At 48.3% G+C, this 25,762-nt stretch overlaps 2 protein-coding genes across 3 annotated transcripts in view; both read right to left on the minus strand.

Annotated features, from left to right (window-relative positions):
- Positions 1-6: 6 nt before the first annotated feature.
- Positions 7-8,496, minus strand: RASL10B (RAS-like, family 10, member B). 2 transcript variants are annotated; one of them, XM_004684476.2, is made up of 4 exons: positions 8,277-8,496; positions 5,205-5,567; positions 1,147-1,271; positions 7-665 (listed from the first exon to the last, which is right to left on the minus strand). In XM_004684476.2, the coding sequence occupies exons 2-4, from the start codon at positions 5,418-5,420 to the stop codon at positions 395-397; spliced, it is 612 nt and encodes a 203-aa protein (XP_004684533.1). In that variant the 5' UTR covers positions 5,421-5,567; positions 8,277-8,496; the 3' UTR covers positions 7-394. The 2 variants fall into 2 exon arrangements, with proteins under 2 accessions (XP_004684533.1, XP_012581437.1); XM_012725983.1 differs by lacking the exon at positions 8,277-8,496 and adding an exon at positions 5,763-5,907.
- A 4,433-nt stretch (positions 8,497-12,929) lies between these two features.
- AP2B1 (adaptor-related protein complex 2, beta 1 subunit) overlaps positions 12,930-25,762 on the minus strand; it is a 95,848-nt gene continuing 83,015 nt past the window's right edge. Inside the window, exons 21-22 of the mRNA XM_004685030.2 lie at positions 19,095-19,249; positions 12,930-15,643 (exon numbers count right to left, since the gene is read on the minus strand). Of these exons, the coding sequence (XP_004685087.1) occupies positions 15,569-15,643; positions 19,095-19,249 (230 nt within the window). The 3' untranslated portion in view covers positions 12,930-15,568. The remainder of the gene's footprint in view (positions 15,644-19,094; positions 19,250-25,762) is intronic.

Genomic DNA, 25,762 nt, shown 5'->3' on the forward strand with positions numbered 1-25,762 from the left:
TTCGTTTTGGCAGACAGACAATGGAAAGGAAAACGCGGGGCAACGACTGACAGCTCTCAGGAGAAAACGGCTGGGGTCCGGCCAAGGCAGCACCTCCCCACCCCCGCCCTGTTTCACACGCGCACCCCAGACCCCCAAAGGCTGAGGCGCTCCTCGGGGCGGGCTGGCCGGGTACTGCACGAACCACAGCACTAAAGGCGCCGTCCCGCCGAGACAAACGCGGGGGAGGGGAGGTGTGGGCAGTAACCGCGAGGCTTCCTCTCGCCCTCTGCCTCTCACCGTGCGTGGAGGTGCGTGGAGGTGCGTGCCTGGGGGGGCGTCTCGGGCCGGGACCGTCCGGGTGAGTTCCCGCCGATTCCGCCCGGGCCCTGGGGCTGCAGCCCGCGGGGCGGCGTCACATGATGGCGCAGCGGTTGCGGCGCAGCGCGCCCTGGAAGCGCAGGGCGGCGTGCACGTGCTTGCAGCGAGCGCAGCCGACGCTCTTGAGCAGCTCGCTGAAGAGCAGCAGGATGTGCCAGTTGTACTTGGCCGAGCACTCCACGTAGCCGCACTTCCAGGTCTTGCGCACCAGGTGTGACACGTTCCAGCGCGGAATCACACGTCCTCGCTGCAGGTCCCGCTTGTTGCCCACGATGATGATGGGCGTCTCCGAGGTGCCGATCACCCTGCGGGGCGAGGTGGGAATCTCAGAACTCCGCCAGCCGCACTACCGCTGGACTTCAAGAAGGGCAGGCTGTGTACCTGGACCCATACTTGTGTTCCAGGAGCGGCACTAGGCCCGTGGGGTACTTTATATTCTCTTCGCGGCATCACTGAAACAAGCGGTGGGTACTGTTGTGACCCAACTTGACAAATGAGGAACAGAGGCCAGTTAGATTTGCCTGCTAACTGGCCTAACGTCATGCTGCCGATCGGCTCTGGCGGTCTTGTTCCCAGAGCCCCTCCTAGACTAGCCACCCCCTGGTAAGGCATCCACACTGAGTTAAGAGGAAGGGGAGCAGCAAACAGTGGTGTGTGTGGGCCTGTTTGAGTGTGTGTGGGAGCCCAAGGATAATTCACCTCTATTGCACCAGTGCACCCTTTACACGGGGGCCGACTAGCATTAGGAGAGCCACTGAGGCAATATACAGCCCCCACACCCCTCACCTGGTCTCTAGGATCTGCTGGCGGATGGTCTTGACGTACTCAAAGCTGTCAAAGCAGCAGATGTCGTAGACCAGGATGTAGGCATGGACACTCCGGAGTCCCCTGCAGCAGGTGTCTGCCCATTCCTGCAATACCCCCCCGGCCCAGTGCAAAGGTCAGAGAAGACCAAAGGGCTCTGCTTGTCCCCAGCCACCTCCAGCACTTACTTGCCACTGCTCCCCAAGTCTGCCACGCTCACCCACCCCCAGGAGACCAGGTCCAGGGCAGAATGGGAGAGGTCTGCCGCTTTCCCACCCTGGGCCAGATCAGGGTAGGTCACATTGTCTGACCTGTAGGGTCGTTGCACTGGAGCTGAGTTCTGCCTTGTCCTGTGTGGTCCATCTACACAGTCCTTTATTCCACGGTTTCTTTATTAAGTACCGCTAAGAGCCTGATCTAGTTATTGGGTCTGCTGAAATTCTCTTCCAAGGCTCAGCTCAAACACCTTCCTGCAAGCAGGGGACTTTCACCCTCACCTCCATTGTTCTAAGAACTTCTGAAGTGCGGCTATCAATACCTTAGATAGAGCTGTTTTCATCCCCAGCTCCCTGCTTCTGCTGTGAATTCCCCAGAGGTCTAGAACCATGTTTTTCTCAGTTTCACCCTTGTAGGGTATCTGATATGCCCTGCTGTAGGCCCCACCATGCCCCCAGGGATGAGAGGCCAAAGACCAGAGAGAAAAAGATCTAGATAAGATACCTAGTGGGGGCTGATGTGGAGCAGGGCTCCTGGGCAACTGCAAGGAGGTGGAGGTTCCTGAAGCTTGTGGCAAATTCTGAGGGAGGAGCTGCACTTTAAGATGAACAGGCCCCTACAAAGGCTGAGTGCACTAAAGAGAAGGTGCTTCACCACATTAATTAGCTCATTAATTACCCTGCCAGCAAATGGCAACGGCAAGAGTAGCTGAAGGCAGCCAGTGTGTGGAAATCAGGAGTCCCTGAAGTAGGAGCGTGAGGGTCCGGGCAGGAGCTGAGGAGGCACAGGCTTGTTTCCTGAGTTGTGGCAGGGGCCAGGCATGAAGGACTACAGCTGGTTTTCCACCTCAGAAGAGGAGTAAAAAGGAAAAGATTGGCGACCGTAGTGGAGAGTTAAGTCTGACTCCAGAAAAGCACTCTCCCACTCGAAGGCTTAGAAGCCGCTGCAGTGGGGCTCCCTAGGGAGATGATGTGGCATCTTTTCTTTGTGCTGAGTTTTAACTTTGGTGCAGGGGGAGGATGCTGAGGACAAATCTAAAATGGGAGGAAACCGTTAACCAGCTTCTCAGTCCGGCGAAGGTTGCATTCTGCTGGATTCTGACCTGGGGAGCCTGGACCACAGTGCACAGGACTCTTCCCCATCTCAAGCAAGGTGTGGAGATCACGGGAAGTGGGTGGGATGGGGAAGGGCACAATGGGGCTGCCACATCTCCCAGCTGAGGCAGGGGAGAGGAAACAGCTGTCAGCCTTTAAGGGCCACAGCCCCACCTCGCCCCAACATGCAGCTTCCTGGAAGGGGCCTCAGAGCTGCCTCCCGCCCATTCCTCTCTGGGGCTCCCAAAAGGGAGCGGAGGAAGGCCCCCCGCAGGCTGGGTGGTTCCTTCATTCCTGATGGAAGGGAGGCAGGGAGCAAGAAAGCTGAGCTTTCTTCCAGCTTGCTGTAACCAGCTTTCAAATGGCAAAGGACCATCTCGGGGCATTGTGGAGACAGAGAAGGAACAGTGGAAACTGCGTATGATCCAAAGGCTCAGATGCCAGGGGAGGCTCAGCCAGTGGGGTGGCAACGGGGAACACTGTCCACTCCTTGGGTGAGTGGGCATATACTCTCTTTCCTCAGCTTCCTTCTCTGAAATGCCGTTCTCATCTGGCATTGGGGAAGAGTGTATTTTACTTTAAAAAGGTGGCTGTGTAGTTGAGGCTTTCAAGGTCCCTCCTCAGTATTTTTTTACTCAAAGTTCCTTACCTGTGCTCCAGGAATGAAATATTAGACATTCCTAGAAAGCCTAGAACTCAGGGTCCATCAGGAATAAGAAAACTAATAACCCGGTGAACATGTGGGCAGAATATGAACTGTCAGAAAAAGAAATGCAGAGGCCCCTAAATATTGAAATGATGCTCATGTGCATTCATATCAGAGAGGGAAATAAACACTACATGGAGACATCATGTCTCATCTGTCAGATATTTCAAAAATCTAAAAGTCGGCCCATACATTTTGCTGGCAAGACTTTAGGGACAGTAGTGCTGATGTCTATACTCTTCACAGGACACGAAATGTGCGACTTCATAGAAGGGGAAGGGAATCTGGCCAATATTTTCCAAATCCACTTGCATTTACCTTTTGACCTAGCAAAGTCATTTCTAGGAATTGATCTCATAGAAACACCTCCCTGTATAGGAAAGGACTATGTAGAGGCCTGCTCATTATGGCGTTGTCTTAAGCAGCAAAAGATTGCAAACAAGTCACTTATTCAGTAAGAGGGGACTCCCTGATCCATCTCTCCAATGGAATACTATGAGCCTTGAGAGATTAATGAAAATCTCTGGATACTGACCTGGAAACATCTTCAGGTTGTAAAGTCAAAACCAACCAACAAACAAAAAAAACACCCCAAACAAAAAAGCCCAAGGTGCAGAAAAGTGTTTTCTTTTAATGTAGGAAGTGGGTGGAGTAAGATTACATCTTCTTATTGTGTGAAGGAACATTGGAAATATAATAAAAGCCAGTGGAGTTATGGAGAATGGTGTAGGCGTGGGGTGAAGGGGATGGGGCGACACTGAGATTTCTCTGGGTGTACCTTTTGACACAGTTTGAGTTGAACTTAAATTCAAAATGACTATACGGCAAAATGTATTTTTTGGGGTCTCTGGGCAGGCTTGGAGCAATCTTTGAGCCGCTTAGGCTACTGATAAAGTCCCCTTGGAGGAGAACGTGAAGGTTCTGGCCCTAGATTCCATACAGTGAGTGGCTCAAGTCTCACTGTTTCCAAGGGCTGTGTGAGGATCAGGCTTTTGTCTTTGGAGCTGACCCCACCCCCTCCCTGGAATGGGGGACACCAGAGTTGCTGGCCCTAAAGCTGCTAACTTTGAGCCCCAGCCCAGCCCCTCCTGCCAGAGATGGCTGCATGTGTAACTACAACTGCCCCCCCATCGTCCCCCCCCAACCCTCCAGTACCCCCACCCCACCCTGCCATAGCCCCTGCCTTGGGTCTCCAGCATTGCACCTGATCTTCATGGAGAAGTTTCCTTTGCTGAGCAAATGTGTCTTAGAGCTCAACTTCCCCCCATACCCGGCCCCTCTCAAGCTGGAGGTATTGAGGGGGAACAGGGCCTGGGTTCCTGCAGCCTGGGGGAGGAAGTGCTGTGCTGGGGGCATCTGAATCCAAATCCTGCAGGAAGGGTGCCCAGAGGGCCATTCTGAAGGTTGGGGGCACAGTATCCCCTGAGAGCCAAGGAGACTTGATTTGGGCCCCCAGAGTAAGAACACACCTCCCCGGCCTCAGCCTTTTCCTCTGAGGTCCCTTCTACAGAGGATATACAAAGTGGCTGAGACCATGGCAGCTTCAGGATATTAACTGGCTATTCTCTCCATTGCCTCCTACCTGCCCTGATCCCACTTAGTTGAGACATGGCCTCACACACACACACACACACACACACACCTGAGCAGGTGAGCTACCCCTTAGGGCTGCCTTAACTCCCTGCTCCTCCACCACACTCATGGAACTATTGTCTGTTTGTCTTCTCACCTGACGCTGGGTTCCTTGACAGCAAATTGCACATCTGTTTCAAGCAAGCACCATCCTACCCTGGTACCCATCACCTGCCTGGCATACAAATGTTCATCAAATATTTATTGGATAAATGACTGCACAAATGAATGGATTCCAGGCAGGACCCTTTGCAGGATTTCCCATGGCACAGAGCAGAGCTCTCAAAGCTAGTACTGGAGGCTTGGAATAGGCCCAAGGGCTGGAGAGGGTTGGAGGTCAGCCTCTCCCTCACCCCTCCGCTGCCCCACCGCCCTGCCCCACTGCCCCCTACCTGGAGCGTGTTGACAGGGAAGGCGCTGATGGGCGGGAAGTCGAGGATCTGGAGGTCGTGCACATGGCCGTTCATGACGACAGCAGGCAGGTAGAGGCGGCGGGCGGTGGTGGGCACGCAGACCTCGCTGAACTCGTTGTACAGGAACTGGCGCACGATGGCACTCTTGCCCACGCCTCGCGCCCCCAGCACGGCCACCCGGTAGGTGGAGACCATGCCTCCCGCCACGCTCCGCCACCTCGTCCTCGCCGCGGCCTGGGGCTCCCCCGGGCTGCATATTCCAGGGGCTGGGGGCTCAGCCACCGTCAGGACCGACCATTGCTGCCCCTGCTTGTCCGGGGCCCTCTGCGGCCTCCACCTGGACTATGGAGACAAGAGGTGGGTCGGGTGAGCTGGGTTTCCAGGCCAGGTCCCACACGTCCCCCTGGGGGGATTCGCTGGCGCTGTCACTGCTGCTTGGAATGCCTTTCCTCTCGCAGAACCCCTCTGCCAGCATCCCCAACTCCCCACTTCCCCCCAGTCCTCCCTAGCAGTGGGAAGCAATCTTTTCTGACTTACACTGTGACCTGACTTTTGGCCAGTTCTGACTCCCAAGCCCGCAGGCAGCAGGGCAGGTGAAAAGAGCTCAGACTGCAGCCTTCCCACGGAGCCCAGGGCCAGGCAGCGACTCCTCGAGTCTGGGTGACCAGGGATGAGCCGAGGCCAGTGTCTCAGCAGAGGCGCTCTGGCGTTTCTTGGAAAGAAAATTGGGCAGGACTGTCTGAACTCTGCTGGACATTTCATGTCCTCGGCTGCCATGAAGCGTCTGCCAGCACCCTGAGAGCAAACTGCAGCCTCCAGTCACCATGATGACCACAGATGCCCACCCCCATTTTTAAATGCCCCTCAATCAACCCCTTTGGCTCTGGGAGCAACATCTGCTGAGCACTTACTCTAAGTTAGCATACCCACACGGCTACCCTTAACACAACACCCTGAAGGAGAGGTATCCCCACTTTGGAGACGGCTCGGGAGTACGAAGCCTGCCCAGAGTCACACTGATGGGAAGGGCAGTTTGTCTTTCTCCAGCTTCCAAGTATAGTGATCCTAACCGCTGAGTGCCACAGGGCTGTGTCTGGGTCCCGGCATCCTCGGGGGCTCCGAGCGCTGGGCACACCGCAGGCAGGACCTTGCTGTGGGTTCATGAGCTCCTCGCCTGCTTAGTGTCAGTGACCTCAGAGCTTTGGAAGAGAGCCCAGCACTAATGTTTCTCCAGTGGGCAAGCCACCTGCCTGACCTGATCCACACTCGCCACATAGCTAAAATGGGGTCAACAGCTAATATTTCTAGATAATCCAAACACATCTCTTAACCAGGCACCTTCTCTTCTGTTGGGGATGATGACCCGAGAGGCTGGTACAGCCTGAGGCCTCCTGTCCAGGGACTGCGCAGGAGGACGACACCAGGCCTGCTAAGTGGGCCCAGGGCAGGTGGGTTTGCTGGCCTCCCACGGGGCCATGCTACCCGTGTTCTCTCCACATGTTCACGTCCACACATCCCCCAGTTTGTCCTGGGTCAGAGGCTCCAGCCCACTGGAGTTGTGTAGCTATAGCAGAGTAAATAAATAGGGTTTGGAGTGAGACTCGCCTACCAGGGTTGGATTCCCAGTTCTGCCACCTGAAGTGTGACTGGGGCATGAAACTTCACCGTGTGTTGCAAAGTTATGCCCATACAGCTCAGCGCTGGCACCGAGTCGGTGCCCAATCAAAGTGGCTGTTGCTCCTAAGGTTTTCCAGTATCTCAGCAAAGCCTCTAGCAGTCTCGGCTGGGCCACTAGCCGCTGCTGCACTGTGGCTCACACTGTACAGCGTTCACGTGAGTGTGTGATTCTTCTCCCCATTCTATTGAAAGTTAAAGCTAAATACCAGGGACTCAGAGACTCAGGGAACCGAAAACCACACAGTCAATTGAGCCGTCAACTAACACGAGACCCTGATCTTCTGCCTGGAGCAGTGTCCTTTCCCCAACAGGTGTTTATGTACTTCTGTGGGCAGAAGTACCAGGACCTCTGCCCCATAAATCCCTCCAGACCATGAGCCCCTCAGGCATCCCAGACACTGTTAGCTTGGCAGTGAGCCTCCACTGGGTTAATTACATAACCAGTACAAGCAGGTGGGGAAGGGGTACCCTAGGGGAGAAAAGGAGGGCCAAGATCGCTAGCAGAGTCCCTGACTCTCCGGGTGTGGCAACCCAGAGGTATCTGGGCTGTACCCTGTCTACACATTCGCCTGGACATCACTCTGACTGCCCAGAGCCATGCCCTTCTGGGAAGAGCAGGGAAATCAAAGCCTAGCACTATGCTGGAGCCGGGGAGGGGGTGCCAGAGAGGCCCCTAATCTGGGAGAGCCTACTGGAGCCCACAAGGCCCAAGTGTGGGCCTGTCCCTGACACAGAGGGCTTGGTGCCTGCTCCCTGGCCTCAGGCAGGGGTCCAGGGTTTAAGTGTTTATTAATCCAACATCCCTGGTCGGGTGGGGGTGGAGGGGAGCTGGCTCAAGAAGCAGGGCCCACCCCTAAGCACTCCCTCCCCAAGGCCTGCGCTCTGCAGTGAGTCTGCAGACAGCAGACAGCGTCTGGCAAGAGACTGGGGACACAGACAGGGGCCAAAGTCTGCTTCTTGTCCCCTCCCCTCAGCCTGGACACCTGAGTCCCTGATCCAGAGGGATGGGGCTTTGCTGTCCCGTGGGCTGTCACACATCTGGCTACTGTGTGTCCTTAGCTCCTTCAAGTGGGAGTGGGTGGGAGGGGGCGTCGGAGGATGCTGGGCTCCCCATGACCTGATTGGTAGGAGTTTGGGGGCGGGGGTGAGAGGCCGGGCTCAGCTGGCTCTCAGCCTCCAGCACCTTTGCACCGCAAACCCCCACCCTCCACCCCGCCCCCAACCCCGCTCCAGTTCTCACGTGGCTGCCCCGCGCGGCTCCCCCGCCAGCCAGTTGCCCCCTTCGCCCTGCCCCCCACCCCCCCCCCCGTCACCCTCCTCCCCGCCCCCCCGGCCGGCCCCGCCCGCCCGTTTCCCCGTCCACGCGCCGCTTACCCAGGGCCGTCCTGGCTGCACCCAACCCTGGCCGGCCGGCCGGCGGGGCCACGCTCCCCCCGGGCTCCGGCGCTGTCCCCCGGCTCCCCGGCCCGGGGGGAGAGAGGTGGGGGCGCCCCCGGCTGCCCAGTCGGGGCGGGCTCAGGGGCGGGCGCGGGGACAGGTGCGGGCAGCGGAGGGGGTAGGAAGCTCCAGCCCCAGCTCTCCCTCTGGAGCGCGCCGCCGGCTCGCGCTGGAAGGAGGGAGGAGAGAGGGAAAGCTGGGGGTGGGGGGGTGCCCGGACTGGCATTCCGCTGGGTCCCTGAGCCTGACATGTTCGCTTGGGCGGCCCTGGAATTCTTTGATCTCTCGCCTCGACCTTCGCTCTATTCCTGGCTCTCTCTGCCACGTTTTTGAGCTCTAATCTGGAGTGGTGGGAGAAAGGAATGGAGAGGCCCTCAAACCTTTTGCTTTACTCTATATCCCTATTCCACCTGCACCCCAACTTCCCTCTAGGTCTCTCTTCTAATCCTCCCAGCCCAGTGAGTCGGTTCCTGGGGAGGGGAGGGGGTGTCCCCTGTGCGCCCGGGGGCATGTCGGCCTCGCGGAGCAGGGCTGGGTGGTCTCGCCTTCCACAGCTGCAGCGACTGGTAGACAGCTACTGCAAAGCGAGCTGGTTCTCTGCCAACTAATGGCCGTCACAACGCCAAAACTACTCTTGCCAACTCCTTTCCAGACCGGGAACGACTAGCATTTGCCAAGAGGGCAGAACCCCCACATGTTTATTTGAAAATAATAGTCACCAGCATCATTCACTATCCATGCTAATGTTTTTTTGAGCACGGACTGTGTGACAACATGTTGATCTTTGCCTGCATCCTCAAACTTAATCCTTCCAACTCTCAGAGGTAATTCATTTCAAATGAGATAGTAGGGCTGACTAACTTAAGTGCAGAATGTGGAATGTAAAAATTGGGGTGCCTAGGGAACAGCCCCCAAGAAACTAGGCACGTTGCTCAGCCCATTGGGGGAGCTGAAGGCAGATGTGGGAGCTCTGTGGTGCAGCAAGGTCAGTGTTGTAGGGGATGGCAGAGGGGGTGGGCCAAGTGAAGGTTTCGGTTTCGGAGAAGAGAACTTTCAAGGAAGGAACCTGGAAAGAAGTGGCTGGGCCATTAGAGAGGCAGGCAGGGTCAATTATAGAGGCTTGAGGGAGGAGGTTAGGAACCGGATGGGAATCCAGGGGGCTGGAAGGATGAGAGATCAACAGATTGGCTGAGGTGAGGCCAAAGGCCTTGATTGCCAAGTAAGAAGTTTGGAGCTAGCCCTGTGCTGTGTGGGAAGGCACTGAAGGATTCTGAAGCAGGACAGCAACCTGGTCAGAGCTTCATTTTAGATGGCTTCGGGGCTGTCCAGAAAAGGGATAGGAGAGGAGGAACTGGGAGGGACCCCTCAATTGCCTTTACTGGGATGCAGCACCCCTCCAGTCTGCGTGTGCCTGATCTTTGTGGGCTGGGCTGGGCTGGGCACACATCAGCTTTCCTCCTCCCTTGGGCTCTGTGTTTTGGGCACCTTTCCAATTACCCCCCTCCCTCTCCTGCCCAGACAGAAAGCATAGTGGCTCTGGGGTCTGGGCTGGGCATCAGGCAGATCCGGATTTAAGTCACCACGTGCTGTGTGACTGCTGGTTAGGTGAGAGTGAAGGCAAGTGACTTGGACTCTCCAAATCCTGTTGCCTTAATTGTAAAATGGACATGTGATCACAAGTCCCCAGGGTTGTAAGTGAGCTGCAGTGAGTAAAATCCATAATGTGGTACCTGGCACGTAGTTAAGTCTCAAAATGTGACCTTTACTTTTCCAGGTCCTTTTAAGAGACGCACAGCCATTCTTAGGGGAGACTTAGCACCACCTCCGGAAAGTTGCCCTTTGTTATAGGTGGGCTCCTAGGGGGTGAGGGGTAAGAAGGGCCAGGAGAGCAGCTGGAAGCTAAAACATGGCCAAGATAAGTTTCTTCTGGGAGTGCCACCTTTTGGGGGAGAAGTCAGATTTACTGGCTCCATGGGATTATAATGAGGTCACCAAGAACCTCCTACCTTGATTAAATGGTCCAAGGGACTCTACTGCCCCCATCTGAAAATCTTTAATTCTTCCTCTACCCAAGGATCCCTGCTTTATGCATGCTAGCCGGGTGTGACTCTGTTTGGGGTCTATTTCGGCGCAAGGTGGACTAGGCAGAAGAAATGGCACCATGCTCACTCTCATACTTTGGAACAGTCTTCTCAGCCTCCACTTAGTTACACTGGAGGTGCAGTCACAGGTTAATCGTGGAATCTCATACTGGTCTACAGTGGTAGGTCACTGAAAGCACTATTTTTATATAAAAACCAGTCAGAGCCTGCATGTAAGATATCCCTTAAGTCATTTTGATTTGCTGAGAGCTGCTTTTGGTCAAGAACACATGCTCCAGGAGTCTACCACCATTGAGATGGCCTTGGTGAAAAGCTGGAGAGGCCCAGTCCTTCAGCCTGCCTGACCTTGAGCCTCATGCGGCTCTGGTTCAGCAGAAAGCGTCTGATGGCTGTGGTGCAAGCTCAGAGCTTAGGGAGCAGACGTGTGGGCCCTCTGCAGTACATGAGGCAAGACCAGCTGGAGTGGTACCTGAAGGATCCAGACTACTCTGCTCCTCACAGCTGAGGACCCCAAGGCTGTCGGTCAGATCCCAGAGCCTCTGAGAATAAGTGGAGAATGAAGGGAACAATGCAGGGTAAGCCCGAGGCTGGGTCTAATCACCTCCCACCTGGCAGCACCGGAGCTGCCTGGCCTGTGAGCAGTTCTCAGTTGTAGTGTTGGGGCAGTTCGGCCTGGAAATGAGACTTTTGGAAGTTAAGGCCATCTGGGTCTAAGCAGCCCCCAAATTAGCCTTCTCTTGTTGGCAGCATCGAGAAAGGCAGGGCAAAAGCTAAATGAGAAACTGATGGCAAGTTTTGAGCCAACTCGGAAACTTTTCAAGAAACATCCTTGTTGCTAATAACATGTCTGGGGGCTGGTTAGGATTCTAGGATTAGTGTTCAGGAGATGGAAATGGGTAACAACGGGGGAGGTGAGATCTTTCCCAAGTGCCACACCAGGTATTAAAATAAACAGGCTCTTGCCTCCTGGAGCTGGGGGTGGCAGGGAAAAAGAAATCTGGGTCCAGGCAAAATCAGAAAAAGCATGAATGCATGAGGTGGGAGTAGGAAGGCTCCAACCTGGGAGTCCTCAGCTGTTTTCTGATCTCAGAAACAATGTCCCTGAGATCTATTTCCCAGCTGCTTTTCTGGGAGGTGTAAGAAGCCCATGAGACCTCAGGTGGGATCTTGGGGGCTTACCAAGGTTGGCTACTGGCCTGGCAGTGTGCAGAGACAAGGAGGCCTCTTATGGGACTTTGTGTGGAACGGAAGGGGAAGACCGAGTCAGAAAGTGGCTTTGCCGCATCTCCCCAGAAAAACGGGGCTAACGCCCCATTGCTCAATTCACAGGATGGGCATGAATCATGTCCATGAAAGTGCTTTTACTAATTTTTAACTACCACAAGAACGTGAGGGTTACTATAGAGAGGCAGGTGGCAAATGGGCCAGTCTGATTTTTAAAACCGTAGTATACATATTACAAAACACTGAGTTTTTAAATTGCGGACTCCCTAGGCCTCACCCCAAACTGGCTGAGCAGAATCATCAGCCTGCTTTGAAAGCTCTTAAGGGATATTAAGGAACACCCAAGGAGTCGAGAGCTTTCCTCATAAGGGTTTTCGTTGCTAAACTGACACTAGCTGTCAGACTCAGCCAGATCTTAGTAAGACTCGTCCCTCTTCACCCCTGTGCCTTTCAACAAAGACCACCCTGACTCCACACCACCCAGTGTTCCCTATTAAAGCTTGGGCTAACTGCAGCATAGCAACATGCAGACAAGCCGAAAAGACCCTAGTTGCCAAAGGCAGTTAGTTCATTCATGGCATCTGGACATCCAAGCAATAAAAGCAGCTACTGTTCTGAGTACCTAAGCGTGCTCAGACCAGTGCACTTTACCTCCACTCACCCTAGTGGTGAGATTCAGGGCGCGCTGCAATTGATCTCTCAGCTTCTTTCTCCAGTCCAGGCAGAGAGAGACTTCAAAGGGTGAAGTCAGAGCGCGTAGTGGGGCCTCCAGCTTAACACGTGGGCCACACGCCTCCCACACACATCAGGTGACTGGACTTGAGTCCGTGGGAAGCCTGCTTTAAAGAAGCATTAATCCCATTCATTTGGGAGGTTTTCGTAAATTGAGAGATTAGCAAGAGGCCCTGAGTAGTAGGGAACGAGGAGCCTCTGCTGTGCTCCTTCTGTCCCTGGGACCATCTGTCTGGGCTCTCCAACAGGGGACCTGCCAGGCAAGATGGATCAGCTCCTCCAAGCACTCCTGCCTGTGGAGAGATGCCTGCGGCAGCAGCATTCTGATATAGCACTTGGTTAACAGAAGCCTCAGTGCAGTAGAAGATTCTTCCTCAGGCCAACCTTAGCTTCATCTGGCTAAATCCCTGGGGTAGGGATGGGACACAGGTAAGTCCAAAGAAAAGTTTCAACAGTGTGTTTATTGATGACTCTAGCTAGTTTTGTTTGCCCTTAGAGAGCCAGTATGGGGAACAAAGCACATACCACAAACTTTGTGTAAATGAGAATTTATTGACGAAGACACAAGGTCAAGCTTCCCCCAACCACCCTCCCCAAGAACACAGATCCCAACAACAAAAGAATGATAAGTATTCTTAGGGCGACACTTACCCCCCTCCCCCCCATTTCTCTCCAGAGTCCGATGCTTCACAGCACAGACACACGGAACAGGCTCGGGTGAGGACAGACACTCAGGGAATCTCTGACCAGCAAGAGTTCTGGGTGTGTGCGTGCTTCCCCTGCCCTTTGTATGACACCAGCTGACGGCACAAAGACATACTGGGGCAGAGGAGAGGGGAACACGAGGGCAATCTCTTGAGTTTCCCCAATTCGGCCATGCTGGTAAGGGCCAACAGGGAAGTTGTGGTGGAGACAACAGGCTCTCTGTCTCTTCAGGAGAGCTCCTCTTCTGGGAAACAGAATCCTTCCCTAATGCTGAGGGGTACAACGGGAGGCAGCCTCTCCAAGGAGAGAAGAGTTCATGGGCTGGCTCAGTCAAATCAGCTGAGGGCAGCAGCTGTTACCATCACTGCTGACGAAGATTGAGAGAAGCCTAGTTTCAGGGGTAGAGGGACATATTCTGGTACAAAACGGGGTTGTCTGCGTGCCCTGATACACGCTCCTCCTGGAACTACAACTTGTTTGAGATGAGAACGCTGTATATGTAGTATGTACCTTCTTCACTGCTTATAGCCAAAGGACTCCACGAATGATTTCCCAACAAGGGAAAATTATCAACCTGATTTTCCACCCCACATACTGCCAACCTACCCACTTCCCATATTCCTGTGCTATTTCCTATTTCACCACCAGCAGGATGGTGAACATAGGACAATCCCTCCCCCTACCCCAGAAATCCTTCTCTGAAAGATTCTCAAGGCTTAAGAGACTGCTTTGGGGGTCCCCTGCACCTCCAAGTTTTGCAACTGGTATGAATGAGAAGTCATTTCAAACATGACATGGCTGGGGAATAGTTTCTGTTCTTGTTTTCTATTGACTCCTTCTTTTGAACTCACTCTTAGGTCTGAGTCCAACTTGAGGCTCTGGACCCAGCAGTGCCTCTGAGCAGGGGCATCTAAGAAGAGCAGTGTTGGTCACAGCCCTGAACACTGGGTGCCAGGTAATGCAAAAAGTGCCCACAGATGAAGCAGTATGAACACTAGCTGATGTTTAGGCATGAAGCATTCTTTGACAAGTCACACCCAGTGTATTAAAGGAGGGAGTTTTGACATCTCCCAGTTTGAGAGAAGTCAAGAACTGCTTGACCCTCTGAGGAGATCTCAATTGCCTTGCAGTCTAAGTAACATGAGCAAAGTGCAGATCAGAGAGCTGAAGGGGTAAAGTGAATGTGTGACATCTTTAAGCTCATTTCATCTCTGTACCCACCCTGCTGGCCTGCAAATGCAGCTCCAGGAGCATATGAGGCAATATTAGCTACTTCTCACTCCGGCATCCAGAGTTACCTTCAAGTAATTGAAGGCCACTCTGCTGCTGCCTGAGGCCAGTAAACAGAGTGCCAGAGCAGAATGGAGTATGCTGAAAACCACAAAGAAGCAGGTGCAGAAAAGGCAGAAGAAAGGTGTTGAGGAAAAGAAAATTAATGAGCCTCTTGCAGTGAAAACTTCGTAGATGGGGATCTGGAGGAGACCCAGTCCCCCAGTTCGGCTACTAAACAGTTAACTAATAGGCCCAGGCAGTAAATTCTTTTTGCCTTTTATCTTTTAGAAAAACAGGATTGCACAGTTACTAAAGCCTGTTTCAACTCTGAAATGATGGTTTTAGATGTGAATTGGGCCTGAAAATTGACTACATGGAAGTAGCAAAGGGAAGTGCATTCTGGTTCCTATTCCCCAGGCCTACTCCAATTCCTTAGTCAGTGGATGAATGGGTGAGACGGGGACAGGATTTGCAAGTTTCAATTTCTCTCAGCTCTGGTGCTGACAAGTCCTATTTTCCTGCACCACGAAGCATCACTCAATGAAGACCATAATCCCCACTGCAGAGCAGTGAAATGAGGCAGGGAAAGGGGAGTCACAAGGAAAGGCCTGGAGAGAAAAAAGTAAAAACCCACGCACCCACATAGGACAAGGTGGTCCTATTTAAGAGAAGCCCAACAGGGTGGCCAAGTACCTGTCTTTCCCCCCAGGACCATGCGGTTAACGAGCCGGTTGTTTTAACGTATCTACCAGTTACACAACTCTCTCCATTTCTCATATGTACAAAAATATAAAACAATAAAGTGCAGTTTATGTTTCGGTGACACTTTTCCTTGCTTTAATATTTTTTGTCTTTTTCTGCTTTTGAAATGAGCTTTCGATTACAAAATATCAAACTACACTCAAAAATGCCAGGCGTTGGCACAGTATGGAGAAGCCCACAAGTAAGGACAGATAGCAGCAGGTGGCAAGAGGTGGGAAGTGATTGAAGCAATGGTTACAAATGTTCACAGGAAGCTAAAACTATCCAACAGGTTGTGCCCTAATGTTAGCACAGGTTAGACTAGTCACTACCTTGGTGGGTGGCCTCAGTGTGTCTGGGTTCAGATTCTACATGGCAATGCAATTTCTTCCAGTTTTAGAGTTCTTGGCTTGCACCGATCACAGGGTGGCCGGAGGGCACTGGACCAGTCTATTAATTTTTCAAAATGCTGTCGTAGACCTGATAGATGTACTGAGAGACTTCAGGAGCTCTACACTTCAGCGACAACTGTTAGGAGGAAAAGAAGGGAGATTAGTGGGGAGGCTGGCATATAACGAAAGTTATCCAAATATTCAGTCCAAGAAAACCTCTTCCTTATACAAATATCAAATCATTATGTTGTATACCTAAAATGACACTGTCAATTACATCTCAAAAAACTAAAGTTTTTCTGATATAACAGGAGGGGACGTTCTATTATGGAGTACCAAACAGAGATCCTGTTAATAGAGGTACTGTAAGTTTTAGAATTTCAATTTAATTAATGTCAAATTGTGTTGTATTTCCACCTACATTCTATTTGGTCTGTAAAGTTAGGAAATAATCCATGCAAAAAACATTGAAGCAGGGTAATGGATGCTCTAATATTTTGCTAGGAGTCATGAGAATGACATTTCAGCTACTGGCCTGTTTCTCAGTCCAACAAGGATGATTATCTTTTTTTTTTTTTTTTAAGATTTATTTATTTATTCATACAGAACTGGGGTACAGGCCAGAAATGCAGAGGGTGACAGGATTCACGAGGGACAGAGTGGGGAGCAGAACAGGCAGATTGACGAAATACACTGCTGAGGGAAGCAGCGGGCAGGTCAGGAGAGGTCTGCTGTGCCATGTGGTCACCTCCGGGGCAGGCGGGGATAGAACTCATGCGGGAAGTGGCTTAAGCTTCTTAGTGCTCTGCTTTAACCCGCTGCACCACCAGGGAGGGCCAAGGATGTTTATCTTGTTCCCGATTTCAAGAGATTATAAATCAAGTAAAATAAAACATTAAGTTAGGCAGGTCCAAGGTACCAGTCCTTTTTGTATTATATTGAGGGGAACATAGACTGTTACGAAGGGCAAACAATAACTACAAAAGTCATTTACTTAGTGTAAGTGGACAGCAATTCATGTCAATAGCTTAATCTTTTTCACCTCTATAGGTGGACAAATCAGATACTTTTACTATTCTATTCATTCTTTTTCTAGTTTGATGATTACCAGAATAAAACTGAAATATTAAAAAGATTTCATTGTTGAATGGAAACGATTTTCATTCTGTGGGTCACCAAACACAAAATCTAAACCCAGATTAAGACTCCTTAATTGTATTAGATTAGGAAAAATATTATTAACAATATAACAGAAGCATGCACACTGCATTATAGAAGCAGAAAACTTAGTAATTGCTTCTTGCATTGCTTATATCCCTCTTATCAAGGTAGATTGGCAAAAGTTAGTTATCTCTAATGATGTATCACCATGAAATTATTTTATCTCTATTTTTTTTATTAGAGATTATGGATGACTTATAGCAAAGGTGAGAATATTTTTGGCAAAAAATGTCAGGAAGATGTTGGTCAATCCTGTACTTGAAAGGCATCCTCAAAATTTAAAGTGAAAGTAAAAAATGGAAAATATCAAAAGAGGTTTATATGCTTTAGTCTAAGACTCTAAGACTATACTACCCTGAATGCATCCAGTCACACATCTAATACTTAAAGTTTTAATATTTAGTCTCAAAGGCATTTTCAAAATAGCTTCTCAAAATATTAATCAGAAGACAATTCTGATAAGTATAAAATCTCCCCAAACTTTGACTAATCTTTGGACAAAGCTGTAGTTATCAGCATTTCCCTGACTTTCACCCCCCTAGATACAGTTCTTGTACCTCCTCCTCCACAGCCTCTCCACTGTCAAATTGTGGAAAATTCTAGTGGGAGAATATGTGGGTTCAGAAAAGGAGAGAAAACCAAAAGAACAAGGACAGTTTATGGGCGTTAACTTGCAGGCTAAAGAGTGGCAGTTTCTCTTCTTCCAAATAGTTAATTTTACAATTTTGTAATAATACTTGAAGTTCTACCAGTTGGATGTTTTTTTGTTCATGACTAAGAAAATGTTAACTTCCTTAACAAAAACCCAGTTTGCCAGGGTTGCCACTGCAGGGAGATTCTTGATGGAAATCAAAGAGTTTGAGCTGCTCTTCGGTGGAGAGGAAAGGACAGAGGAAGAAGAATTTCTCTAGATTCTTAATATGTTCCCTTACCTCAACAACAGGATTAAGTTTTGATTTAAGCCCATCCCTTGCCTTCCAACCAGTACTGCAAAGACAAGCTAGAATGAATTTAATATTTAGGGCGGTGAGAGGTCCTTCTAAAAATGTTCTGTCTTATACTGAATAGAAAGACTATGATAGTTAGTGCCAAGAGATACCCTAATTCCAAGCACAATTTACCTACCAACAAATTACATGATTCTGACTGAGTCACTAATCACTCTTAACCTTGGTTTTCTGTATCTTCAACTGGGGTAACCAAGTTTCTTTAACCGTGATGAGATGGAAGATTGTATACTATAAAATAATTAATGCTAAAAAAACACATACTCTTTGAGCCAATTATTAGGAAAATAATTAAATTTATAAGACCATGATTTTACAGTAAAAACTGCATCTCTAGGAATAGCACAGAGGGGAATTTTCCTTTCTTGGAGAGTTTGAGGTAAGTGACAGGGTAGCTTCTGTCCAAAAAGATAAGGGAATGATGGTGGAGGAGGAGTGTGGGAGGAAAGCATACTTTATGGGGAAAGCCTGAAGTCTCTCAGATCACAAATACTTAGGCAAAAATCTAGCTTGATAAGATATAGCAGCTCACATACAGATGCTCTTCCAGCTCATGACCGGGGTTGGGGGTGGGGGGAACTAGTGGGGAAAACACCAAGAAATTTCAGTTCTGGTGGTACTATTTCCTACTGTCTGCTAATGAAAACAGAGTTGGTTGTTAAAATTAAGGAATGGGGTCACAGATCTTTCTCACCTAAATGGCTAAAAGTTCCCTTAGTCTACCGACTATTCAGCTTCTTCAGAGTTATACAAATGCCCAGTGCCTAAAGATATTATTTTTTGTTGCTTAACAAGGTACTTGTTCCCATCCTAAAAATACTGCCAGAATTTTAATTTTAGTCCAGTGTGATACTGACGGAAAATATACAAACTAAAGTTTCCATAAATAGGCTGCCAAAGGTATGTCCTATTTTGCCTTGCCTTTCATAAGCATTTCAGGATATACAATGCTACGAGAAAAGGCTCAAATATCTATGATTGATATCCTTAGATCATGCACCCCAAAGCAGAAAAGAAGCCCTTCTAGAAATGAGCTTGTAAAGCAATCCCTTCACATGTTCTTATAGTATCATATGCAGCAGTTATGCTACTAAGTATTAACTGGTCTTGATGAAGGTGCCAAGTTTGGGGAAGGAGACTGTTTACCAGTGCAGTGTGAGGCACTACCTCTCTGTCAGAGACCCCATGCCTGTTGGATGGGGTTGCTAATGCAGATAGAAGGGCTTCTATGGACAGACCTGGAAACTTCTTTATTGCCTGCTTGGTTTGGCTACCTGGGGTCTGAAATGTCTTTATAGGGTGCTGAGAAAAAATATCTCCTACTCAAACTCATCTTAGCCATTCTGAGAAAGGCCTTACCGTATAATTGGGGTTTCCTGGCTGGATGCGTAGCTCGGCCAAAATCCAAATGCCATTAGTGAGCTTCAGGGATTGGTACAGCATGTCCTGCCCTTCCACATTTCTCTTGGCAATAGTATAAACATTGTTGTTTTGCAGCTTGCTGGAAACTGTGTCTAGAAATACAAATAAAAATGCAACACCTTCAGTTAAAGTATCAAATAAATGAATGCTAACTCTGCTGACAACCTCACAAGCCTTGTATGCTTAACTTCCCAACAAGTACCATCAGCACACAAGCACACCATTTCAGGAAGCTCTTCTCACACACAAAATATACCATAAGGAAAAGGCTCTTAAGAGCCTCTGTATCAATCAGATTCCAGGATAGAAAAAAGAATAAGGTAACTCTAAGTATTAGTGTACAGGGCCTCCCTAGTGGCACAGTGGTTAAGACACCACTATGAAGCTATCACCAGCCACAGGGGTTAAGACACCACTATGAAGCTATCACCAGCCACAGGGGTTAAGACACCACTATGAAGCTATCACCAGTTGCCAGGGAGCTGACCCACAGGAGAGACCTTTCCTCTCTCGCCCGCTGCTCCCCTCAGCAGTGTATTTCAGTAGATAGGTATGTTCTGCTTGCTACCTGTCTCTGGTGAATCCTCTCACCATCACCTCCCAACCTCTGGCCTGTACCCCAGTACCCCAGTTCTTGCACCCACACATAAATTAAAAAAAAAGGCATTAGTGTACAAAATGTCTGTGGAGACTGGTGGGTGTCTAGGAGTTGATAATCCTACACTAAAATGCCAGGGAGGTAAAAATGCTCTGAGAAAGAAAAAGACAAAAATGGGTCTATGGGTGTGTCACAGTGACAGGGACGCACAGACTGACAATCAAATCTGTATCACTACTTCCTGAGTCACTCTTATTTTCCTGTAAGTCACTCTGGTCTCAAACACCAGCAGAAGAAAAGGGCAGAAATCTCAAATAATTAACAAGGATGTTTCAAGATTTTTTAAAAAATTGCAACTACACTATAGTATAACATTGTTTAAGGTTCCAATGTGCCAGTTCTCTTAAATAGGCCAGTGATTTCTTTGAAAATAACATGCCCCCCAATTAATAATGAAACAAACTCTGTCAACAAGACACTTTGACTAAAGTTGTGCTGAGGTGACCGCTACAAAGGCATGAAACCCACTTGTTGCTACAGGCCATAGTGGAGGCTTTCTAGTTCCAACCAAGGGTAATAGCAATTTGGTTTGTGCTCCTCCTCATGACGAGTCCTGATGTTCCAGAATTAAAGATCACTTTTTTCCTCCTTGTTCTCTCTTTTACTATAGTGTTGCAGAAGACAAACTTTGAGCATAGAGATAATAAACTTTAAGGATAGAGAACAGATTTTTTTGTTGTTGTTGACAGTTTGTTATGTTCATGTTTGACGAGATTAAATTACTCATGCCTACTTCAGGAACTAAATTTTCTCCAGACAGAAATCTGTCGTATTCTATTGTGCTTTCTAGGAAAAGCTTGCCATAATGGACAGTATTTTAATATCCCAGATAGTAAGCCCTCTAAGCACAGGGATCCTGAGTTTTTCATTGCTGTTTCCCACAGTATCAGCGACACGATGGATACCTGTTACCAATACCTGGAATAAGCCTCTCACTCCTCTCATTCAGATATTGGACATGCTGATATGTATATGATATCATAGGCATTAGAAACCATCTACAGGCCCTCCCTGGTGATGCAGCTGGTTAAAGTGCAGCACTACAAAGCTAGCTGCAGCCACTTCACCATGAGTTCAATTCCCAACTGGGGAGGTGACCCACATGGTGTGGCAGACCTCTCCTGTCTTGTCCACTGCTCCTTTCAGCAGTGTACTTCAGCATTCTGTCAGTTCTCCACCCCACTCTGTCTCTAGTGAATTCTCTCACTGCCCCTGCACCTCTGGCCTAAACCCCAGTTCTGTATGCATAAATAAACAAATCTTTAAAAAAAAAAACAAACTATAGTGAGTGTTCATCTAATGTTGGTTGAAAGGTTCCTATAAAACATGTCTTTAAATCATACTACATATAACAAAAGTAGGTCCTTGAATAAGTAACCTACTCATTTTGCTTAGCACTGGCTGAAATTGTGTTCCCCTGCCCCCCAATGTTATTATGAAGTAACACTGAACAAAATGACATTATTTGAGGATTTATGGAGTTAGTTGTAAGCTAATTTCAGGGGTTAATCTCGCCCTCATGTCTTTCTCCCATATTCAAATCAGTGAGAGCTCAGGAAAGAGGCATTAAAGTCCATTCATTAAATGCTTTCCACCACATTTAGTTATTATTTTACTTTCCCTCTTATTTCAAAGGTTTTCATTAATACCAAGCAGAGTAGTTATAACTTAAGATCTAATTCTTTGAGGAGTCAAAAAATATAGCGGTTGGAGGAGGGGACCTTAATAATATGCCTTTTAATCACCTTCTGGGGGGTCAGGCAGTTCTGGCTGTCACTTTGGTTCCTGAAATGAAGGGCTCTTATAGCTTAGATGGGGTTGCTAGGCAACATTACCAGCTGGAGTTTGGCAAATGCCTTTTGACAGGACTTCTTTAACACATGGGGGCTTGCTATAAACTGTAAAAACCAATTCTAACTTTCTAAGCTGTTGCCCATTTCCAAGGAAACAAACTGCACACAGTAGGAGCCTTTGTTTAAGCCACCTTGCTGCACAGGCACAATCATGTACTAGAATGTATTCATATATATCAAAACCCAAACTCTTACTTCTTTTCATGGTAATATTACCACCATGCATGAGATGACAGGCTAAGAAACGAAAGTGCGCGCGTGCACACACACACATCCACTCCTTCTCCCAGAATCAGAAAACATGGCAAACAGGAAGTCTAAACAAGCTGACACATGTGGAAAGCATATGGCCAGCAGCCTGGCTCTGCTTCTATAGCACGGCTACATTTTGGTTTCTATTAGAAGACCGAACGGAGGAGGGCTCTATAATCTGAGGATGTGAGCCAATTTTTAGAAATCTTAGCTATTAGGGTTAAATATGCAGGCATATAGATGGTAGGATAGTCAGACTCTGCCAAATGTACTTATTAAAAATGGCAACAGGAGCTGGAGGCAATGGCAGCTAAACTAGGACAGACTTATTGACAAAATACAGCTTTTTACACACCTGAGCTCCTGGGAAACAGGATGGAATTTAACAGCTGTGAGATTTTGCGAATGAGAATATAAGTTGTTTCAGTTTGTGCTGATACCATGTGAGGCATCTGCCCCAAGGACAGAGTGAAATGGTCAAATATGGTTACACTTGCTTCAAGATTCATTTCTTCTGGTTCATTTTTCTTCACCATCTGGCTCATTAGGTCAAGGGCCTAAAATCTCAGGAGATATGGATGTGGTCATCCTTCGTCTTTTGCCTTCACTGAAGCCATACCTCTTCCAGCAGCAACACAAGTTAAGGGAATCGGATTAGAGAGTGGAAATGGGGGAACTTGCATGTGGGGCCCACCTGTAGTGGCAAGCTCAAAATCACTATCATTGCTGAAAAGAACACTTTTTTAAAAAAAACCACTTGAGCAACCAAACTATATGTTAAGGTGCTGACTGGAGAAATGTTTCATTTATGAAATGTCCCAAATGATATGGAGAACAATGACAAAACAAAGAAACGGAACTTTACCTAGTCCCCATGCTAGAATTAGTATTTGTCCTTTACTGGTGCTTAACTAGTGAAATAGATATGCCATGGCTCTGAGCTTTTCAGAGTGTGAAGTAATAAAGAATTCAAAAAACAGGTTTTTAGACTATTGACCAAAAGGATTCTTTTTTGATATGGCTGGAGATACAACTACTTGTACAGATAAGAGTGGTAATAGACACAAGTACTAACTCCAGATGCAAATATAGTGGTAAGTTGCAAAACAGATTTAAGTCCCCTGATACCATTAGAGGTGACCAGTGCTAGGAAGCAAGAGGACCCATATATTAGTGCCTTTCTGTCCTAATATTTTCTGGTATTTACACAGCTAGTGGCACCACTGGCATCCCTATCATCTAGATACACATTTCGATTAAAGTCTGCTTAGTTATGAAGGCATGAGAAGGCTTCTTTCATCTGTATTCTCTAGAAAGAAATGCAGGAGCAGAAAGTAAAAGCTTAATGCTAGGTCGGTAAGTCCTTTGAGCCTGTGACTTCCTACAGCCCTCAGAGTGTTAGTTCCATCTGTCAAATGTCTACTCTGGCACAGAAAAGCTATTTAAAGTGTTGGTGCTATTGTGATTAGGGCAGATCTGCTGGTAAGGATGGTATTTTTAGCTCCCAGCTAGACCCAGGGTGTTGAATCAGAAGGAACTAAACCTGAAATTGTTCATGTTAATAGACGCCTCAAGACTGGAAGGAAATTGAAAAGCTAGGGCACTCTAGATTTTGGAATGGAGGCAGAGGAGGAGCTAGAAAGATCAGTTGCAGGAAGTGATCTTACAAGTTTTGCAGTGCTTATAGTGTGGGAAGCTATGGCCTTGGGGTCCTGGAGAAAATGAGATGACTGCTGGCCGCTCTGCTCCATGTGCTGTGCTACACTGAGCAGCGTGTCACTGGAAAACTGGCTCGTTGGCATTTGGAGCACCAATGCAGGGAGGAACTGGCATGAGGCCATGGCAGGATTTATCAAAACTGAATTTGACGAGAAATGATTCCAGGTTACATCAGAGGACAGTCCCACTGGGAGAAAGGCCCAGGATCTCTTTTTTGGCAAGATCACAAATGGACACCAAGGGACACCAGGGCTCAAAACTCCAATTTGGAAGGAGAGGGATCTTTCTACTATTTTGGCAGGCTGTACCTAAAGCCTGCATTCAACCAAATGTGCATTTCCTTTTCTGAAAAAGAAGTCCTACTGAGTGTCTGAAACAAAAGTCATCGCGCCAGTTACTCAGGTCTTTTTCTCTGCGCTCTACAGGCCAGCTTCCCAGATCATCTTTCAGGAACACTGGTGTTCCGTCGATGTTAATAAGAAGTATTTCGTGATTTTAAATCCAAGTTCAAATTCAGCTAATGCTGAGTTCAACAGGTTTCATCAATGTTGGACTTCTCAGCTTTCCATGTGCTATGTGCAAGGGGAGCTCTGAAGGCATACCACACACTGTATTCTTCAGCTTTGATAAGCTGTAGTTTATTACAGAACTTAAAAAAAACACCAGCATATTTATTATGTGACTGATTACTGGACTCCATAAGATGCACCAGATGCTCCTGTGGCTGCTCTGTTGGGCGTGAGTGCTGCTGCTTCAGGGATCTGATGCCTCAATGTGCCATGTACCATTTTCAGGTGCCTCGCTTGGCCAGTTCCAGCGGGATCTTGTCTTACAGTCTTGTTCCAGTTATACCTGCTCTTTGCTTGGGACAGCAACTGTACTGCCACAGGTCGACTTGTAAAGGCAGGTCTCAGAGGCATGGCAGTGGCTCATGGGGCCTTACTGTGATGCTTTCCTAATGGCGAGCTTGCCTTCATCACCTGGTTTTTGTAGCCAGGACCAAAGGGTCTAGAAGAGCCAGAACTCTATGTGGAGGGACAAGTGTTCTCAGAAACATCTATATGAATTGCATCCATAGGACCAATTGGTACTACGGTGAACTATGATGAAGGGCAAAATCTCTCCTGAGTTGGGTATTGAGGCTATAGCTTTTAACACTATGGATTCTGTACAAGCTGTTCCTAAAGAACAGCTTATACAGCGGAAGTTACCCAATTGCCCCTACATTCATCAAATGAGTTTCATGGTAACTGACCAGTGAGCTTCAGAGAGAGGCAGATAGTACTGCCACCTACCTAGAATATGGCACAAAAGGAAACTCAACTTGGTCATTTTGTGTGTGTGTGTGTGTGAAAATTCAGTAAAAACTCAGACTCTGTTTAAAGATACATAACAATCAAGATGAGAAATGTTGACCGAGACAATGTTAGAAGGAAGTTAGATATGTGGCATTCCTAAAGAGAACCACTACCCAGTTAATACAAAGAAAATTAAAGATGACTATCTCCTTAAACACTTTAAGGGTTCAGGGGAGGCCCTGTAAGAGCCATCGGAAGTACAGTATAAATACATATCAAAGCACCCTCAAAATGAAAAAGTTGTAAAGAGACACAGAAATTTTTCCTCCTTTTCTTTGTGTAGTGCCACGGTGCCTTTTCCTGCCAGGGCTACGCTCCAGCTACAATGAGGAGAAGGCAGCATGCTGACAGGATGACATGATGGGCAAATGGGGACAGTGACCAAGCACTGGGACTCAACTACATTCACACTGAAAATCTTCTAGAAACCTAACAAAAAAGAAAGACAGATAGACAGACAAAGACTGGGCAAAACCAGTATAATTCTGAAGAGCTTAGGGTTTTCTTCCAATCCTGAGGAACACTACAGTGAAAAGAAGTGCTAATTCATGCTTTGGGGTCACTTCTTTGATGTTCTATTATAGTAAAAAAAATAAGTATCTCAGAAAAAAAATCACTTTTCCTCCAATATTGAAGGTTGACATAAAAGGAGAAACAGAACGTTCAGTTCTTGGGAGAGGACAGACCCTCTAAGTACTCCTTCAATTACCTGATGCTTACAGGATGATCATTCAAAGAAACACGACTATTGATGAGTTGTAAATG

This window comes from Condylura cristata, unplaced genomic scaffold, assembly GCF_000260355.1.
Source record: "Condylura cristata isolate star-nosed mole 26May11 unplaced genomic scaffold, ConCri1.0 scaffold00017, whole genome shotgun sequence".
Taxonomy (NCBI): domain Eukaryota; kingdom Metazoa; phylum Chordata; class Mammalia; order Eulipotyphla; family Talpidae; genus Condylura; species Condylura cristata.

Bases quoted from the DNA above. Each gene is read 5' to 3' on its own strand.
- RASL10B (XM_004684476.2), bottom strand. From the start codon at position 5,420: ATGGTCTCCACCTACCGGGTGGCCGTGCTGGGGGCGCGAGGCGTGGGC. The intron at 1,272-5,204 runs GTAGGGGGCAGT...GGGGTATTGCAG, and splicing joins TCCCTGTCAACACGCTCCAG to GAATGGGCAGACACCTGCTG. The intron at 666-1,146 runs GTGAGGGGTGTG...CTCGCCCCGCAG, and splicing joins CAGCAGATCCTAGAGACCAG to GGTGATCGGCACCTCGGAGA.